The sequence below is a fragment of the Sinocyclocheilus grahami genome, unplaced genomic scaffold, assembly GCF_001515645.1.
Source record: "Sinocyclocheilus grahami isolate Dianchi unplaced genomic scaffold, SAMN03320097.WGS_v1.1 scaffold844.1, whole genome shotgun sequence".
NCBI classification, from domain to species: domain Eukaryota; kingdom Metazoa; phylum Chordata; class Actinopteri; order Cypriniformes; family Cyprinidae; genus Sinocyclocheilus; species Sinocyclocheilus grahami.
The window spans coordinates 106060-127699 of NW_015506023.1; the positions used below are offsets into that span (position 1 = coordinate 106060).

The following is a 21640-nucleotide window of genomic DNA, read 5'->3' on the forward strand; positions in this document are numbered from 1 at the left end:
GGTTGGTTGGTGTGTGGGTGGTTTTTTTTTTTTTTTTTTTTTTTTTTAAAGTAATAATAATAAAAAAAAAACTAAAACCTAATTTGTATGTGGGTCAAAGATGAGACGTCCCATTTTGGTGTCCGCATCAAATTAAGTGTACAAAATGATTTTATATACACAAAGTATATTAAATTCAAGTGTCTGCTTAATTTTTCAAATCAAATAAGAATGTCGAAATAATGTGCAACAGATGTATAACCGATGTTTTTATTTAAAAGTGAAACAACATGCTTATTCTGACCTGTGCTTATTAAAATATATACAAGAAAAAGTGATCGTACTAAATTTTAATATATTTTAAAGGATTCAAAACGTCTTGCTGACAAATGGGTAAAACCTAGCGGTTTGAAGGATAGTGGCAAAGACTGAGAAAGATTTTAAATTATGATGAATTAGTTCTTAGGACTGCACTGTGATCCTTAAAGGCATAGTTCACCCAAAAATGAAAAATCTGTCATCATTTACCCTCAAGGTATTCCAAACCTGTAGGAGTTTCTTTCTGCTGTTCAACACAAAAGAAGATACTTTGAAGAATGTTCGTTAACAACACAGTTGACGGTAGCCATTGACTCCCATAGTAAAGAAAAAAAAATACTATGGAAGTCATGTTGGTTACTAGCATTCTTGAAATTCATATGGGTTTGGAACAACCTGAGGATGAGTACACGATGACAGATTTGTCATCTATGCCTTTAAATAGAGTCTTTTAATGTCATATGATTCTGGTTCTAAAAATGCCTGACAAGATTTTTTTGTTATATGAACTGTTGTTACACTGAAAGACATTTTAGTGGGTGTCTTCTGTAAATCATGGTAAAAATGTATGACATGTATGTTTTGCTCAAAAAAAAAAAACATTAATCAGGACCCATTCTAATGAATGAAAAAACAACAACATTGAACCTGTATTGACTTTTATTGTTTTGATTCTTGAAAACCCCTTTTCGTCTTTGACCCATGTTTTGATGTTGAATAAGTAATAGCACCCCACACATAATATACCACTTTAAGTAAATGTACGTATTGAGCTTAATAACAGGTTGAGTGCAAAATCTGTGTTTTATCCTACACTATTGCTCTGTTCCAAAACATATCGAGCTACTCTTCACAGGAAGCATCCTAAACGAAAGAAACCTCTTAAGTGATTTGAAACTACCGTTTTACTGTTACCATGTTGCCAAGAAAATAACATGATAACCTGCAAAAATACAAAACACAAACGCAATATTACATTTATTTGCTGTGTGAAATATATTATTATTTTTATACAATTATTTATATATGTTGGTATATATTATAGTGTATAATATAAATGCACGCAAAGTATATACATTTAAAATTAATCTAAATAATCAGTGCAGTGCATTCTGGGATTGCCTTATCCATGAAAGAAACATGCAATGCTGCCATAGATTTAGACAGACATTTGGCATGTTAGGAGTGCAACAATGAAGCCTTAAATTACTCTCTCTATACAGTAAGCAGCTCGTTAGGATTTGGAACAGAGCCATTGTCTGTTTCAGCGTTTAGCTTTGTGCCGTTGTTTCTCCATCAGTGATTAAATGGAAATGTGTTTGATATCTTCAGCACAGCTTTTGGATATCTGATACTTTGTCTAGTTTTTGCAGCTGATGGCCGTTGCATCCTTGAGGAATAAAACCTACTCGGTCATCTTTTCTACAGATGCTTTGTTTTTTGTGTTTGTCTCTCTATTGAAAGCCTCTAGTTTTTCAGGTGGAGGACCGTATCCACGTCCTGTTTGTGGGCACCAACATTTTTTAAAAGACTTTGATATGTCTTCTGAAAGTCAAATTTATTTCAGTTTTTTTTATGTTTTTGTTAATTACATTAACTTTTTTGGTAACACTTTATGGGACCAATTTTCACTATTAACTAGTTGCTTAGTAGCATGCTTGTTACTAGAATATTGGCTGTTTATTAGTACTTATAAAGCACATATTAATGCCTTATTCTGCATTGCCATATGTTAGATCCCTTAATCTAAAATTAGGAGTTTACCGAGGCAAAAGTGATAGTTAATAGTTAGTTAATAATGAGAATTGATCTCCAAACTAAAGTGTGACCACTTTTTCAACTGACCCACTTTGTGGCAGAAAATGCTTTCAAGGATGCATTAAATTGATCAAAAGTGACAGTAAATGCATTAAGAATGTTAAAGTGCCCCTATTATGCCAGTTCCAATATTGCTTTTCATGCAGTGTGTAATGTAGCTGTATATGAATGTAAATGATCTGCAAAGTGCATGATATTGTCACCCAAAAAGAAAGAATCGACTCTGAACAGCCTAAATGAGTCAGTAATTCGAATCCCTCTTCCGTGACGGCTACAAGTAACACATTTGCACAATGTCCACCTATGATCTATGTTGGCTGGCCGCGAAAAACTAGAGCCGCCCTCAAACACTGTAGGTTGCTCGTGTGGTTAACATCATGTTAAGAAGACGCTGTGAAAGTAAATGCATTTTCACTTCCAAAAGATGAGTCTGCAAAGAATCGGTGGTTTAAATTCATTTTTTCCACTGTACCACAGCAGTACAACCCCAATCTTTCTTTGTGTTCCAGTCATTTTACTGACGACTGCTTCTCTAATCTCGTCGGATTCACAAACTCTTGCTTTTGAAAGATGGCTCAGTACCCAGTTTATTTGGACCAGCTGGATCCACTGAATCATAACTTGTAAGGATGATAAATAATAGATGTTTATATTTTCTATTGAGCATTCAAAACACAGAACTATGGCAATGGGCATATTGTTTCCGACATGCACTGAACGCGGTAGACCAATCACAACAGACTGGGCCATCTGACCAATCAGAGCAGAGTAAGCTCAAATAAAGGAGGGGTTTAGAGAGACTGAATCTTAGAACTGCTTCGAACGAATCGTTTGAGAATCGTTGGAAAATTAGCTGATATTACATTTTTGATATTTATATTTAATATTTTGAGATGACGAAAGCATTTTTTGACCTTGCATGCATGTAAACCTATTCTAGGAGACTCCCAAAACAATATTAGGAACCTTAAAATGGCATAATAGAGGCACTTTAAATGCTGTTCTTTTGGACTTTCTATTCATAAAAGTATAACAGAGCCATTGTCTGTTTCAGCGTTTAGCTTTGTGCCGTTGTTTCTCCATCAGTGATTAAATGGAAATGTGTTTGATATCTTCAGCACAGCTTTTGGATATCTGATACTTTGTCTAGTTTTTGCAGCTGATGGCCGTTGCATCCTTGAGGAATAAAACCTACTCGGTCATCTTTTCTACAGATGCTTTGTTTTTTGTGTTTGTCTCTCTATTGAAAGCCTCTAGTTTTTCAGGTGGAGGACCGTATCCACGTCCTGTTTGTGGGCACCAACATTTTTTAAAAGACTTTGATATGTCTTCTGAAAGTCAAATTTATTTCAGTTTTTTTTATGTTTTTGTTAATTACATTAACTTTTTTGGTAACACTTTATGGGACCAATTTTCACTATTAACTAGTTGCTTAGTAGCATGCTTGTTACTAGAATATTGGCTGTTTATTAGTACTTATAAAGCACATATTAATGCCTTATTCTGCATTGCCATATGTTAGATCCCTTAATCTAAAATTAGGAGTTTACCGAGGCAAAAGTGATAGTTAATAGTTAGTTAATAATGAGAATTGATCTCCAAACTAAAGTGTGACCACTTTTTCAACTGACCCACTTTGTGGCAGACAATGCTTTCAAGGATGCATTAAATTGATCAAAAGTGACAGTAAATGCATTAAGAATGTTAAAGTGCCCCTATTATGCCAGTTCCAATATTGCTTTTCATGCAGTGTGTAATGTAGCTGTATATGAATGTAAATGATCTGCAAAGTGCATGATATTGTCACCCAAAAAGAAAGAATCGACTCTGAACAGCCTAAATGAGTCAGTAATTCGAATCCCTCTTCCGTGACGGCTACAAGTAACACATTTGCACAATGTCCACCTATGATCTATGTTGGCTGGCCGCGAAAAACTAGAGCCGCCCTCAAACACTGTAGGTTGCTCGTGTGGTTAACATCATGTTAAGAAGACGCTGTGAAAGTAAATGCATTTTCACTTCCAAAAGATGAGTCTGCAAAGAATCGGTGGTTTAAATTCATTTTTTCCACTGTACCACAGCAGTACAACCCCAATCTTTCTTTGTGTTCCAGTCATTTTACTGACGACTGCTTCTCTAATCTCGTCGGATTCACAAACTCTTGCTTTTGAAAGATGGCTCAGTACCCAGTTTATTTGGACCAGCTGGATCCACTGAATCATAACTTGTAAGGATGATAAATAATAGATGTTTATATTTTCTATTGAGCATTCAAAACACAGAACTATGGCAATGGGCATATTGTTTCCGACATGCACTGAACGCGGTAGACCAATCACAACAGACTGGGCCATCTGACCAATCAGAGCAGAGTAAGCTCAAATAAAGGAGGGGTTTAGAGAGACTGAATCTTAGAACTGCTTCGAACGAATCGTTTGAGAATCGTTGGAAAATTAGCTGATATTACATTTTTGATATTTATATTTAATATTTTGAGATGACGAAAGCATTTTTTGACCTTGCATGCATGTAAACCTATTCTAGGAGACTCCCAAAACAATATTAGGAACCTTAAAATGGCATAATAGAGGCACTTTAAATGCTGTTCTTTTGGACTTTCTATTCATAAAAGTATCCTATATTAAAAATGTTTCACAGTTTCCACAAACATATGAAGATATGTTTTCAACATTGATAATAATCAGTAATGTTTCTTGAGCAGCAAATCAGCATATTAGAATGATTTCTGAAGATCATGTGACACTGAAGACTGGAGTAATGATGCTGAAAATACAGCTTTGATCACAGAAATAAATTACATTTTACAATATATTAAAAAAGAAAAAATATTTTAAAATGTAATAGTACAGTTTTTTCTGTATTTTTGATCAAACACATGCAGACTTGGTGAGGCAGCTTCTTTCAAAAACATAAAATCTTACAGACCCCAAACTTTATTTCGCTTTACTTGGCTTTTCGTTTTAATGATAACTTTAAAAACCGAACAGAAGCCTGCTGGCAAGTCAGATATTTCTTTGGCAGGGGACTGAATAGATGGCCATTGCAGCGCTAATCCCTCTCCCTTACAGGAAAATTAGTGTGCAAACATTGACACTTGATTAATATTCATGATCCAAGATTGTTCCCACGCTGCTTTCTTCGTTCCTGGTTTTCAGCATTTTTAGTCACTTTTTTGTAATTCACTTAAATTGTCATGAGGTCATGAAAATATAAATTAACACATTATCTGACTTGCCTATACATGTATAATTTGTTTTGTGACATTATATTGTTCATGATAATGTTGTTCAACTGCAATCTCATCTAATCTTGGAGAATATTTGAAAATTAGACAATTAATGGTTGAAAGAAAAGATTGTATGCTTGTGTCCTTTTTAAATACCTTTTAATATCTGTCTACCTCTTTATCTTCTCGTTTTTCTTTCTCCTGCTCTCTAACCGCTAACTTCCCTCTTTGTTGCTAGGTGTCCTCTGATAGCAACATGATTAATTAAACCTTATTCTCAGTAACACAGGTGTTGTCCCTAAGCGTTTTTCTTTGAATGTTTTCTTCTTCTTCTGCATATTCTATACATTTTTCTCATTGGATGGTCTCTTCTTTGACGTAAACGTATTGGCCTGTATATGTAAATGTAAGGTTTTTTTTGGGGCTCTTCTAATCTTTTCTCTCCCTTGACGCTCTTTCCATTCTCTTGTTTTTCCACGGCTCAAAATAGAAGTGGAGCAAAAAGGTAAATGACTGCTCTGGCTCTCAGTCCTCAGCTCCTTGTTTTGTGTTGTTTGGTTTCAAACCCTTCCCACTGACCCCAAACCCCCACCTCCCCCGCCACCCCATTGCCTACATGATATCAAGATGGACAAGATCTGACGAACCCAAGCCCAGAAAATGTTGGGTTGGAGGTTAAGATGTCAAAAATCAACCTCTTTTTATATTCTTTATACATAGATATTGAACATAGATATCTTCTCTGCTCTATATTGTATATTATCGTCCATTTTCCAAGGTGATGTGTGTAATTTCTTCAATAGAATGCTTTATAATCCCAGTATAATCTGCGGAGCCAATTAAAAGTAAGCTGTCTTTCATTTGATTCCCTGCAAAGTGTAAACACTGTGGGGTTATTTACACATTACTCTCTGTATTGAAGTGTCTAGTCCAACCCAACTTTGACTCAAACGATGGTGAGACTAAGGTAGGACCGTTTTGTTTTGGAAACTGGTTTTGAAAACCTGTTTGGAAACATTTTTTATGCCATTCTATTCAATGCCTCAAGTAGCGCAACAATTGCACACTTTATGTTAAAGTACGATAAGCTCTTTGGCACTGTTGTTTCATGTGCAATGAACTTTGGCTTAATTTTATTTGGCTTTTTCCTTCAATGATATTGATGGGAGAGAGAGGCCATCTGCATGTGATATGCTGTTCACCACAGACTTTGCATTTCCAACTGGTTCAACAACCAATGACGGGTGTGTTTGGCAAAGGCCTCGCTCTCATATTCGTTCCTCGGTGACAAGAGCGAAGACTCTTTCCTTTGGCTTTCATCCTATCTGTCCTGAACAGCATTGTCATCCTGTTCCCTCGACCGTCGTGTCCTTTCCTCTTGCCTCTCATGTGTCATCGGTTCTTTCCTCAGACATGATCCATGTATGTGTGTTTACTTTCAAAGGTATGGCATTTGCGACCAATCCGACAAACCCTCCCCATACTGTCGACGTAAAAGAATCGTGAACGTAGATATTCCAAATGAATGTTATCTGTCCATTAGCATTGTTTCTCTCATCTTTTTTCATTTACAGGACTTTTTCGCCGTCCTCTTTTTCCCTCCTGTCTCTTCCTCTCAGTTAAACTTGTTTGAGAACAATCTCAGGGAGCAAGGCCACCTCAAAACACTCTCTCACTTAACCTCTCGTTTTCTTTTGACTATGCACGCGACACCAATTATGACTGCCAAAATGATATTGTGGTACATTAGCTTCGGAAATCCATGTTTTACATGTTTTACATACCCAAAGAATTGGACCCAAAGAATGCATAGAAGGCCATTACAGAGTGCATTGCTGTTTCACTTTCTAACTCTTGTTCTCGACCTTTCTTCCCAGTTTTTATTTGCCCTGGGACTCTGAAAGCAGTAGGAGATCCAGCCTTTGTCTTTGAGGCTGAACAGCAATCTGGAGCTTGGTGCAAAGACCCCCTGCAGGCGGGGGACAAGACCTACTTCATGCCGTGGACACCGTACCGCACCGACACGCTCATAGAGTACGCCTCACTCGACGACTTGCGAAGCGGTCGACAGACGACTACCTACAAGCTTCCGCACCGCGTTGACGGAACTGGATTTGTGGCCTACGACGGGGCCATCTTCTTCAACAAGGAACGCACGCGAAATATCGTTAAGTTTGACTTGCGGACTCGGATAAAGAGCGGGGAGGCCATAGTCGCCAATGCCAACTACCACGACACCTCGCCCTATCGCTGGGGTGGGAAAACGGACATTGACTTGGCAGTTGACGAACGGGGACTGTGGGTCATCTATGCCACCGAGCAGAATAACGGACGTATCGTTCTCAGCCAGCTCAATCCTTATACTCTGCGCTTTGAGGCCACATGGGAGACCGTCTACGACAAACGCTCGGCCTCCAATGCCTTCATGGTGTGCGGTATTCTTCACGTTGTCCGTTCCACCTATGAGGAGAATGAAAGCGAGGCCAGTAAGAGCCAAATTGACTATGTGTATAACACCAAACTAGGGCAAGGGGAGTATGTCAGTATGCTCTTCCCTAACCAGTATCAGTACATTGCAGCTGTGGATTACAACCCGAGGGATAACCAGCTGTATGTGTGGAATAATTTTTACATTCTGCGATACAATTTGGAGTTTGGGCCACCTGATCCGGACGAAGGTAAGACTCATTATGGTCTTTGTTGTGTCTGATTTGTCTGTAGAGCGTAGGCTGATTTAGTTTTAATTTTGAGTACTGTAGAGGACAGATCCTTGGAGAGAGTCCTCTAAATCAAAATAGCTCAAGTGCATGGGATTATCATTTTGTGTGATTGTCACAGTGAAGGCATATTATAGCAGTGAGCCAAGCAAGGCTCTCAATTGCTCGGCTCAAGTGGCTGATGAGTCTTTGCAGTCCTGTTCCCCTCTATTACGGCCGTAACCCGGTAAATCTCATACATAAGCTCAGACCAGGAACTGCAGGGGGGATCTTCACAATTGCCATGTTTCACAAAAGCATCTGAGAAGCCTAGAAGAAATTGTCTCAACTTGTTCCCACTGGTATCTGATTAATTTCCTTAAGAATCGGGTTTTCAATATATTTCGACAATCCCAATATCATTTGGTGTGTGGTAACTTCACCTATATTGTAAAACTTGGCAGATTATTGCTGAAGTGAAAAAAAGTTTAAAAGGTGAAATTAAAATGTTATAGAAGTTTGTTTATTATTATGAAAAAATTCACAAAAATACTATTTCAAAATGTATATGAAATATATATTTCCAAAACATTACTCTAAAACTGCAAGAAAATCAGAGCCATAAATAAAACGATTAAAAAAAAATCGAGCTTTCAGTAAGATTTTGTTTGGGCGCAGTACCAAACGTTTCCACTAGATGAAATCTGGTTCCCATTCATTTTCAATGGGGTAATTTTTTTTGATCTCGAACAGTACAAGGGCTATTTTTTTCAGGATCGTTTATCCTTTACGAATCATGACCTTTTTTGTGTATGTGTGAGTTCCCATAGCAAGTGCCAAAACCTTTACCAAGTTTTTTACCATTTCGATTAAGTAAAAAAAAAAATATATATATATATATATATATATATATAGTTTTTCTGTCAAAAATGCACAACCAACACCAGATGGTTAAAGCGATAGTCATTGCATGGCCAAATGCATGTATGATTGCCTTACAACAAGGTTTGAGGAATGACTTGCCAGAGAAGAAAAGATCAGTCATCAAGAGCCATTAAATGTGATTGTGAGCCATTAGACAACATTCTTCTATTAGTAAGAATAATTAAACAGAAACTGTGAAAATTACTGTGCCAATACCCTGTGCATGCAAGAGTATATTTTATGTGCAGAAAGGCACACATTTAAAGAATTACTGTTTTGTAAAACCATGTATCTTTTTGCAAAGAAGGGCAATGTGACAAATTTTTTTTCTAAAACAATAGACCTAGTCATAAATATTTCCCTCCTCATCCCTCATTGGCTGAAAGTCTGGCACAATGCTGTGCGCCGTTGAGCATGTGAGCAGTGAGAGCTCTGAGCACACCGAGTATGTATGAGGAGACAAAGCCAGTGAGATCTTGCACATGTAATGGACTCCGATGTCAGAATTGTATCCAAATGTGGACATCAGCACATAACCAGATAAGCTTTTCAGTGCCAAATGATTTTAGTTTGCTCAATACTGAGTTCACATTTGTTTGTATGTACAATCCTTTTTTTGTGCGCTCAAAATATCACCTTATGTGTGCATAAAAATAACTCCATAAAAACTATGGTAAGTGGCACTGGTGCCTGCTGTGCTTTAGCAGCACTACCCCTTTTCACTAGGCCAGATTGTTTCCATCTCTGTTGCCGTCCTCAGCCGTGTGCATGCAAAGGTTGAGCCTTGAAATTCCTGGATCCTCCTTCCCCCCTTCAAGCCACAATTAAGTCGACACACCAAATGTTAACCGGCCCACCATGCATAACGGGAATACATGTGTTGAGCCTGTTTTCACTCTGGCACTCACATGAAAATGTAATTAACAACTGAATTATCATAATTGCCATTAGTGGGTGATCAGGGCAGTGCAGCAAAATCAGGCTGGTTATGAGTTGCCAATGAGAAACCAGTGGTTTTGTTGAGTTTGTTTTGCCTTACTCCAATCTACTAAGTTAAGTGTACAGTATTGATTAAAATTGAGCTATCGGGTCAAATTTCACAGGAAATTCCAGGCTTGCTTCATCCGTTCTTACTTGTTTACATCATGTCTTTAAACACTAGTCCAGCTGCTATATCCTGTTTGTGATTGTGGAGTGATTTTACCTTGTTGTTACATTAATAGTGTTGTTGTGTAGATTTTGAACTAGTTAGTGAGCTGGCATTTACAATTAACCTTGGCAATACAAAATCTGAACCACAGAATCAGATATGATACTTGAAGTTGCAGCCAAAAATATTGGTACCCGTGTTTATTTTTTCCCCCAATAATCCACAATCTCGTTTCGAAAACTTTAGAAAGTTGATCAAATAATAATAATAGTTCTACTAATTTTACTGATCTTAATTTACTAAATGGAAATCTTAATTAATAAAGTTAGATTTTATGACATTTGAAATAAATCAGGTGAATGAATGATTCAATGACTCACTCATAAAGATGACTTGACTGACTTTGTCATTAAATGCTTTTTTTATATATATAATGTTCCTTCTGCAAATGCACCTAAATGCTGCTTCAGATGCTGCTTCTGTTCCACCTCTGCAGTGCAAAGATGGCTTTCGTTGATGCTGATTTATTAGATTGGTAACAGCCCTATAGCTTCTTATTATTCTAATTAAATTGGACTAAATTTAAGAATTTGGAAAAAGATGACGGATACATTTAATAAGGTTAGAAAATGCCATTATAAATGTAAAAAATGCCCCTGGAAATTAGTTTAAGGCAAATATCGCCCCTTAATGAAAAAAATGTATATCCGTCACTACTGTGGTTATAAAACCAGAGCTTAAACTAGGACATCTGCTGTGTTAATGAAAGTATAATTAGACATTCCTGTTCACAGTAACATAGCTTTACACCAGCGAGCTTGTGCTGAACATACACAAAGCACTTGTTTGTTGCCATTAAACCTCAGGTAATTTAATGTTAGATATATAATATTTCTCCGCTGACTGCTCAATATTAATATATTATATTTAATTTCTCAATATTGATTGCAATCAAATATTATTCTTAGAAAGAAAACGTGAATAGTGTCTCTTTAGCTGGAATGGAATCTCTAAGCCTGATCTCTCAGCGCAGAGATAAAATGAGTTGCTTGCATTAATATTCACAGGGAACGCGGTGAAGCCCCAAAGCAATACCTGCCCGCAAAGCATCTGTAGAATTTGCACCATCCAAAACTGATGACGCGAGATGCGTCTTTGGGAGCCATTAAATCTCATTACCAGACTTTATGAGCTGCGTATTAAGCCTCAACTGTGAGTTATACTTTGGGTAATTACATGCTAGCACAACTTCCAGCTTTTAAAAGAGTACCAGGGACACCGTTGTGCTCTTTAACCGCTGTAACAACACCCTGAAATGCTGCTGCAAGTCGAGGAACAGAGTGTTAAATCCTTCTTAATAATCCTCCTTTGCAATTCTTATAATTCCATGAGGGCACAGACCGATATGAAACACGCTGATTATAAAGGGATCCTTGTGCAATGAAAAGCGTGCTCTGAAAAAAAGGCTCGAACCAGAATAGAGGATTGAGCTTTCCTATTGAGTCAAATTTGTCAATATAGACCCTAGAGCAATATGATTTCTGTTTACTGTATATTATTTTATAGGTAAAAAATCATCTCCTGCCTTTACACACACATTTGTATGATAATGAAATCTGTATGATAATGTTGTTAGCGAGCAATCCTTACGGTTTTTTTTTTTTTAAGTTGAGGCTTCTTAATAACAAATGTGAAATGAAAATGCATCTGAAAGGTCTGTTCACATCAAGATTGGCACAAATATATTGGGCTAAACTAAGAAAAAAATGGACCTTAGTGTAACTAATTTGATGTTATAACTCATCCAATCTCCTGTTTGTCTTTTCTAAATCTGTTATTCCCTTGTATTTTTTATTTATTTGGAGGGATATGGTGGAGACGAGTGAAGAGCACTGTTGCAAAAATCTACATCAAGCCTATGTCTTTCTGCATTTTACTATAATGTCCAAAGAAATTGTTGAAGCCAGCTGCACTTTTTAATGACAGAATATTAATACAGGGTACATTAATATAAATACATTAAACTTGAGATACATGGATATTTGGGCATTTGCATACTGATAGGGACGTAACGATTCACAACTCATGATGCAATATGATTCAGGATATTGTTTAGGACATGTTTTTTTTTAACAAAGTCAGATTTAAGACGAATTAGAAATGAAAAAGTGTCTTATTATTTCTCAGATAAAATGCTGCGCACTTGCAAACATGCAGCACTAACTTTAAATAATTAAATTAGATTGTATCATTTTAGCATTTGAGGCAAAAACAAAACGGCCTGATTTTAACTTTGTGAAATTATGCTACATAACACATATCTGAACGAAACCGAACCAGGAGGTGGGCTGAATAAGATGCTGATTCACGCTCTGACAGCAGGTGGCGCTTATGGAACAGCAGCATTTCCTTGGTTACCGCTGTAAACAAAGCAGCTTTGCTTATGAACACTACTTTAATATGCATTATTGACCAATTTCAGTTTTTGCAAACAGTGATGAAGTTTTTTGTGGGCGGAGTCTATCTGGTGGCAGAAAATTCAATCTTTTAAGTAGCAGTTTACGCAAGCCATGGAATAAAAATTTTAGTTTATATTTCAAAATTCTGACTTCTTTCTCACAATTCCGAGATTGTATCTCACAATTCTTATAAGAAAAATCAACTCGTCGTTCTCTCTTTTCCCCTCGGCTCAGAATCATGAGTTTATAATCCCACACTCCTGGCTTTTTTTCCTCAGAATTGACAAACTTCCAATTGTTGAGTTAAATTGAGTTATAATGTCCGAACTAGGAGACAAACTTGCATTTGCGAGAAAAAAGTCAGAATTGTGAGATAAAATAGGAAAACTTTATAGGTTTAAATAATATTTCATGGTGTAACTGCAGGACTAATACAATATGTCTGCATAAACTGCATATGTGAATATTATATAGACCTATTGTTTAAATCAAATTTATGATTTACCGTATTGACCCGAATATAAGACGATGCTTTTTTGTTGGAAATACATCTGAAAAATCTCGGCCGTCTTATATTCAGGGTCTAGACTTTGACATGTCAATAATACACCCACAACAATAGTTGGCGCCAAATACGCATAAAACGAGTTTGCCATGAAATACGTAATGTAACGCGTGTTGTAAAGATCGCGAGTAAAAACAAAAGAAAAAGAAAAGCTTACAGCTGCATGGGTAGTGTCTGTCACGTTAGCGTGACCCAAACTCTCTTTGTGATTTTAAAACGTAAGACAGTACCCAGATTTGAAGACTACAGTAAGATTTAACTTCTACTGTTTATAAGATACTGGTAGGCTACTATTAGATGAATAGCCTAATGTCCTAATTCAGATGGGCTACCTGCTTTTTTTTTGTTTTTTTTAATGGTATATCAAAAAGTGTATATTTTTTAAATGTGATTGTTGGTACATTTGACCAGTTTTTACCATACTTTCAAAACAAAAATTAAAATAGGAAAAATATGCAATATGCAAATAATTGAAGACAAAATGTATTTTACTGAGAAAAAACTAGATTTGGATTTTAAAAAGCCTTTTTCCAAAAGGTACATCTGGAAAAAGGGGGGTCGTCTTATATTCGGGCCAATACGGTAAAAGTAGGGTAATTGTAGCAGGTTTAATCCTTAGTATGTCCATTTAAACATCTGCGTTTAGCTTCAAGAAGCGTCTTTGATGACGGTATTCTTCAAAAAGGATTTGCATTCCGATTCTGACATCCAAAAGCATGATACATTTTTTTCTCTTATTCCATGGATTTTACCCGTTTCCCTCCACTTGTTCCCAGTGTTTTTCTGCCACCACAATGTGCGCGCAGCTGCAAGTGACGTAACTGTGACGTCTACTCCAAACTGGTTTATACAGAGACAAGGTGAAAAGAAAATACCATCTAAACTTTTCTGAAGACAGTCAGTTCTCCTCAGAGATATGCATTTATATAAACCCCTGCGCTCAACTGTATCGCGCTTCATTGAACATCTCAATCGACTTGAATCGTCACATATTTTCATCGATTTTCAACTGGTTTTGGGTGCATCATTACATCCCTACCTACTGACAAACCAAAGTTGCTTTGTACACTCAGCATGTCAGTTTTTTGCTTTCTGGTAATGAGAGGCCATCAAATAATTTGAGTTTTGGTTCAACACATCGTAGTATTTGGTGGCTCTAACACACTGGAAACAGTGCTGATGACTTGTACTCCACATTAGATTTGGGATGGGTGCATTACATTATTCCGCTTTCCATCCAGCTTTGACATTTTATCCCGCTCCCACCCGCAAAATGCAGCAGGTAGAAGTCAACATGGATTTTCCCCTCTCATAAGATTCTGTCCTGCTCTTGTGTCATTGGTTAAAGGTTCGTGTTGCACCCTCTATTGTACAAGCAGGAATTTTGTGTTTTCTCTGACCTGATGCATATTCGTTTCGCTATGGTGTGAAAAGACCATTCATCTGCCATTTTTCGCTTTGCTTTTGGTGTGACAGGCCTTAAAGGGATACTCCACCCAAAAATGTAAATGACTCCACCCAGATGTATGTGACTTTCTTTCTTCTGTGGAACACAAACTGAGATTCTCTATGAGTCCATATGATGTCAGTGTGTGAGTCCCTGAAAGTTAAAGTTTCAAAAACGACATAAAATGAAATGACGGTAACCCATATGACCCCATTAGCTAGTTTAAGCTGGAAGTAGCTGGTCTCCCAAACAGAAGTGGTCACAACCCCTATAAAACCAGCCTGCAAATCAGCTATAATCAATCTGAAAGACCAGCTAAATCCAGCCAACAAGGTTAGCAGGGCACTTGATGCATCGTCTTCTGAAGCAAAACAATAGGTGTGTTTGAGAAAAATGTGAATATGTTAAAGTTTTTAAACTATAAAACATCGCTTCCCAGTTTAATTCATTAGCATTTTTCTCACATCAGTTTTGCATCAGAAGACATTGATTCATCAACTGAGCTCGTATGGATTACCTTCATTTCCATTGCATTATTTTTCTACAAATCTCCATTTGTATTCCGCTGAAGAAAGAAAACTCATGCACATCTGGAATGGCACGAGGATGAGTAAAGGATGAGAGAATGTTCATTTTTGGGTGGAGTATCCCTTTAATGGACCCTTTTCACATTTACGGGATTTTCAAAAGTGGTCATAGTTGCATAAACTTCTAAAACGGTGAACAGGAGACTATGTTTTGCATTCCCGTTTGCTCCAACAGAAAAATTCCATGATAGCGTTTTCCGTGAAGGAGTACAAAAAGATTGATTGAGAGATTGATTACAGCTGTCTGATGAGAGAAATATGTCAAAATTACCATCACTCCCTGTGTTATAAACACTCACAGCAGTGATACCAAGATAGTGTAACGCAAAGTGTAGTGTTAGAAATATACATTATTATTATATTTTAAATATTAAAATGTAAACCAAACTTGTTGCCAGATGTAACTGTGGAAATGCATCAACATCGCTGTCCCATCCTGTATTTTTTTTTCTTGTTGAATATTCTTTTATGCATCAAGCTACAGATGCCAAATGAGTTGAGCATCACTTCACATTAACTGTGTAAGCACAGACCAAAAGATAGTCTCATGACTCATCGTTGAATTATTATATTCAGAAAAGAGAGCAAGTCAAAAGGAACCAAGTGCATTTTTTAAACTCTCATTGATGGCTCTTTCTTCAAAGCGAGGCTGCTAAGACTCGAATCCTGACACTTTAACTTCTTTTGACACTTTAAAGACATTGCCAGTGATGCACAAGGACCATTTTGTCTATAAAAAGGTAAAAATACAGAATCAGATGAGGCAGTAATTGCAAGGAATTGTCAGAGGAAAAGAGGGAGAAATGTAATGTTCCTTAGAACTTAAACTCAGTGTAAAAGATTTAAAATGAATAGTTCCTATAGGTACAAAGAGCCCTCAGCTACCATTTAAATGACAATTATGTTCATTTTGTTTTAATACTTAGTCAAATGGCTTAATTAAAGCTAGTTTTGGTGCATATTACTCTGGCTTTGGAGCTTAATAAGAGACTAAAGTGTGGTTTTGAAAGCCGCTGTCCTCTGGGAATATCCCACAAGGGTGCCTCTGTGTGTTTTGAGTTTCAGTATAACACATTCTGAGTTGACTCGAAGCATTCACACCAAACAGAACCGAGAACAGCGAGCAAGAAAAAGAGAGTATTGTTCTGTTTTTTTCCCCTCCGCCTCCTCACTGTTTGTCTGTTTTTCATTCTCCTGCTTCACATTCGCTGTGTATTCCTAGAGGCAGTGTCAGTCCCGAAGTTAATAAGCCACGTTTCCACTCTCTTTGGTGTTTAGCACACATACATCAGCGTTTCTAAATGGAGTCTCTGACTTGGGCACCAATCTGTCTGGTTTTTGTGTGCCTGTGGCTATTCACAGGGACTCACCAGTCAACCTGCTAATTCTGTCGTTTAGCAATGGAGCGTTTGACACCTGTTAGTCTGTGGTGATAAGTGGAAATGTAATGCCCGTGTCTTTAAATCTTTAAAGAGATTAGAAGATAAATTGGACTGAACCGTCTGAAACGGTTTGCGGCTCGAGCGGCACGGATCAGAACAGCAAATTTCCATCACCCCTAAGCAAGAGTTAATTAAAAATCAAGCCATAGTACTTCAAAAGACGTTGTGCATAGTACATAATATCTTTTGTTTCCTATTGAGCAAGCCAAAGGTAACTGTGGCATAGAACAAACTCCATTTGATGTTGGATAATGGAGAATAAAAACTATGGAGAAACCATGCAACACCAGGAGGCAGCAGTGTTGCGGAAAGTTACTTTTACAATTATATTACTAAGTTACTTTTTATGGAAAGTAATGCAATACGTTACTTTTTCTTATCTGGGCTGGGTTGGGCTTTCTTGTTTGTTTTTAATATAAAATAGTTATATTTTTGGCAAATGTAAAAGCCCTTTCACAGCAAAAGGAAAGGTCTCGTCTGTCCATTAGAGGGCGCAGTTCAAACAAACCTTTCAGCTATGTTGTATTCTGGGTTGCAGGAAGAATAGGATGTAAGAGAAGAAAGTTCAACATTCTTCAGAAATAAATGAAAAAAAAAATGCAAATGTTGTTTATTTAAAGTCATGTTTGCCTATTAGTATGGTTGAATTGGATCGATGAAAGTCAGCAGCAAAGACATTGGTTATTAACTCTTTCCCCGCCAGCATTTTTGAAAAAAGTTGCCAGCCACCGCCAGCGATTTTGATGATTTTCACTAAAATTTAATGGCCTCCAGTATGTTTTGCTGTATGAATATTTGAATATGCAAATATGCAATACACCAAAATAAAGATCAGAGCTTCTACTTTTAAACAAAAACTGTATCAACACTTGAATATAGGAGGTTTCATAAAAATGCATAATTTTGAGCAAAAAGGTCAGAAAATCATATTTTTATCAAAAACTACATCTTGATAATATTCAGTAGATTATCAAAGCATAAATCCAGTAAATCGCCTCCATCAACACCACCAAAGCTTGCACAGACATATACCACTTCCTGGATCAACATTTTACTCCGTAACATTATGCAGTTTTCATTTATATGCTGTCTATTGCTGATGATCGCATTATTTTTCATACACATCTGTTTACATAAGAGATCGCTCGTTTCTCCGTCCTGTTCACGTGTGTTTTTGTTCGGGAGGTTTTGTACTCGTTCAGAAGATGTGTAATAGCGCCCCCGAGTGTATAACAGTGAAAACACGAAAAGCCGTAAAAACTCGTCTTTGGCGGGGAAGCGTTTTCTTCTAAAAGACGAGATAACTCGTCAATGGCGGGGAAAGAGTTCAAATGGGATTAAATACATAAAATAATTTTTGTGTTATTTAACATATCTAATGATTGCAGATTTGCATCATATTCTGAGTTTGCATTTCACTGTTTTTATTCATTTTGAGGAATACTGAATCTGTTTTTGTGCGAGTGAGATGAGTTGACATTTAGTCTAGATCTACAGTAACATCATTTTCACACAGCGTGCACAACGCCTCTGCACTCATTCCCGATTTCTCTCAACATGAGGACAGGAGAGCTGTCAGTCAATACATGGAAAGCAAAGTAACTGGAGTTACCTATTTGAAAAAGTAACTCCGATATTTTCTTGTAAATTAAAAAGTAATGTGTTACTTTGCTAGTTACTTGAAAAAAGTAATCTGATTACATAACTCACGTTGCTTGTAATGTGTTACCCCCAATACTGTTTGGCAGTACAGTCCAAATATAATGTTAGCAGTTAAGTGGAAACATTACTGCATTTATTGAACGGTAAAATTAGGGTGTAAGTGTTTTTGAGGTCCATTTAGGATTGAATGATAAAGTGCAGGTAGATCCGGAAACAGCAGCAGTTCATCTCTATGTGGTCTATTATTAACGGCTAAAGAGATGCAGATGTTAATCTACTGAATGTTTCTCATTGGTTGCTTGGCACAGGTTGCAATTTGTAGACGTTGGACAGCAACATCAAGCTGGGCCTGCATCTGGCAGGCTCTAGATCCCTCAGTATAAGTAGTAATGCAGAGATTTTGCTATTTGTTTGATCCTAATTCAATTAGAAAGAAGATTAATGCAGTTTAATTGGAATTTAAGCATCACTGTTGCTGTTACTCATACTTAGGATTAGGGATTTGAAGCAACTTGTATGACTTTTATTATAAACTACATATTTAATAGGGCTGCCCGCGACTAAAGCTTTTTCTAGTCGACTAATAGTCGTTAATTTAAACCATTAGTCGACTAATCGCATGTTTATTTTAGTTTAATTGGGGGGCCTTTCATATATAGTAAAATATATAATATCTTAATACATATTATGCGATTAATCACATGCATAAAGCTTGCCGCAAAGCACCTGCAAAAGTAATGACTGACTGTGAATGTGTCAGAAAACATAGCAAGGAGATATTTTAATTATTTATTAATTAACTAGTGTTTTCGGGAGTCGTTGTTGGCTGCAAAGATGAAGTTAACGATGCTGACTCGCCATCTCCGCAGTACAGTGGACACGCCTTTAATATGGATTACATAAGAGAGAGTTTTTGTTTTCGATTTTTTGATGAGGCACGTAGCCTACTCGGTTACTGTTTCGGTTCATGTATTGTGACGCGCTCCAGTTCACGGAGACCGAATGGCAGAAAGTGCATCCTGTTTATTTTCTTTATTTTACAAAAGCACGTCTTGTTGATGTATACAAATAAAAGTAGACACTTTACAGTTTCGAATGATGTATTATTCTTATCTACATGAGTAAAATGACAGTGTATTTTAAGTTGTTTTCATTGTTATCAGGAAAAACGGTAGTGATTGCACCAGTGTGTCCATATCATTAAGTACATGCGTTAACGGCTTCGACACTCTGCACAAACACTTGGATATATGCCTAATAGCACACATTTGTCTAGGTTAATGTTAGAGTTGATACTACTTACATTTTTCAGTTTCAAATGATAAGCCATATTGGAGGTCGATGAATGATAGGTGACAGTTTGGATTTCCTGCCTGTTGTACTGTAATTATCACAAGGACCAGCCGTTAATGATCTGTCCGTCATGGACACGGACCATTTTTTCTGTAGTTTAACGACTAATACAATTTTAGCCGACTAAGCCTCTTCTCGTTGACTAATGTTTGGTCAACTATTCGGGGGAGCCCTACATATTTCAAAAACTTTGGAAAAGATTGGACAACATCTTAACATTTTAACACGGTTATAAAAGAAAGTTTCAAGATGGACTAAAGCCCCGTATTGTGGGGCGAAGTGTCTTTTCCCTTAGATGACCTTATAGAGTCCTCATTCATCTCAATCACATGTTACTGCTGGAGATTGCAGGGAAGCTGACTCTCGGTCAACAATGGAAACCGTTATTCAGTCATTTAATCAATAGTGGAGCTGAAACCCAACAGATACATTTTCCCTTTATGGTTCTTAGGAGCTACATGGACTTCAAAAAGGACCATCTAAGAGAAATTTGAAGAAACTATTGATTGTAAATGTAAACGTGCCTGAAATGAGATGAAAACGTCATATTTACAAACCATGTTTTTCATTTTGGCCCAAAGCTGTGGTCATTTACACAAACATGCACAAATACCAGTGGTAAAATCACTTCTGCATGGTTATATTCTTTTAACTTGTTGTTGGTCCTGATGCAATGCTATTTTTTAGGCCTCGAGGTCTTGGGAGCACCAAAGAATTGGCAATTTGGTGCCTCCAGACAGCACAAACACATGCTGATCCTAATTTGTTGTTTTGACACCACCAGCGTGTAATAAACCCACCTCCAAATGGCAACCAGCAGAAAACTCCAGCTGGGGGAAACTTTGGACAAAGACTACATTTGCATTTGGCAACTCCTGCTTTTAGCCAGAAAGAAAGGAATTGGCACCGGTTAGCTAGTCTTATTTCTTCAGGTTTTAGTCAGTGAAGCCTCCAGAGCAGTAATAAGCATGAGCCAACGTCAATTATGGAACAGATTTGTTTAGCAATCTCACCACTTTTCCTCTTGAAATCCCAATTTCTCAGCCGACCATTCAAGATTGCTCTGGCTAATTGTTGTAGCTGTTGAGTGCTCTCGTCTTTGATAGGCTATACGTCCTTGCGTTCTGAATTCAGTGACACTCACTGAAATGACAGCTAATTGAGGCTGCTTTTCCTGAAAGCTCTGATGGACTATACTCTGAGACTCCTCCTCCTGCCAGGTGGTGAAATTGCCTGGCATAATAAAAAGAAAATTGTAGAGGTATGATTCAAGAGATGTCAAAATAAAGCAATGAGGCACAGGCTCAGCCACTGACAAGCAGTTTGCCTCTGTATTTACTTTCTCTCACTCGTTCGCTCTCTTTGCTTTCCACTTCGTCTAAGAAGAACATTTAAGAGGACACAAGGTGAATGCAGTTGCTACAAGGCTGCTGAGAGATTAAGAATTGAACAGTCTTTCACAAGTTTTCATCTAGAAAGCATGCTTTCAATGGCATTTTCTTTTCATCTTTCCTCGGTATGATGCTTAGTAGTGTGTATAAGCGCTGTATTTCTGCTTTTCCATAAGCGCCACCTACTGTCAGAGAGTGAATTTGCATTTGTATTCCGCCCATCTGCCGTTTTTGTTATAAATGATATGTAACTAAACATTTATTAAACTGAAATGTAAGGTACTTTTTTAACAACTGTAAAAGTTTTTACTTTTCTTTTACAGTGTAGGATGCTACTATGGACATTAGTGGTTGACCAATATATTACCAAGGCCAATATATCAGCCGATATTTGGCTTTTTTATTTTTTATTATCAGCATCGTCCAATAGTTTTTTCTGTTTGGCTGATATATCAGAAGTGGGACTTGTATTTTGATAGCATTGAGATATCTAGCGTTAAAAGCAAAATCTGTATGGGAAAATATTTCACCCCCGTTTAAAATTGTTCCTATTGAAATGGCTGGAATTCACAGAACAACATTAACATTTGTTTTGAGATGTT

At 37.1% G+C, this 21640-nt stretch overlaps 1 protein-coding gene across 1 annotated transcript in view; it reads left to right on the forward strand.

Moving 5' to 3' along the window:
- Positions 1-21640, forward strand: part of LOC107562845 (adhesion G protein-coupled receptor L2-like) — an 81945-nt gene that overhangs the window by 1904 nt on the left and 58401 nt on the right. Inside the window, exons 3-4 of the mRNA XM_016247588.1 lie at positions 5853-5867; positions 7240-8040. Of these exons, the coding sequence (XP_016103074.1) occupies positions 5853-5867; positions 7240-8040 (816 nt within the window). The remainder of the gene's footprint in view (positions 1-5852; positions 5868-7239; positions 8041-21640) is intronic.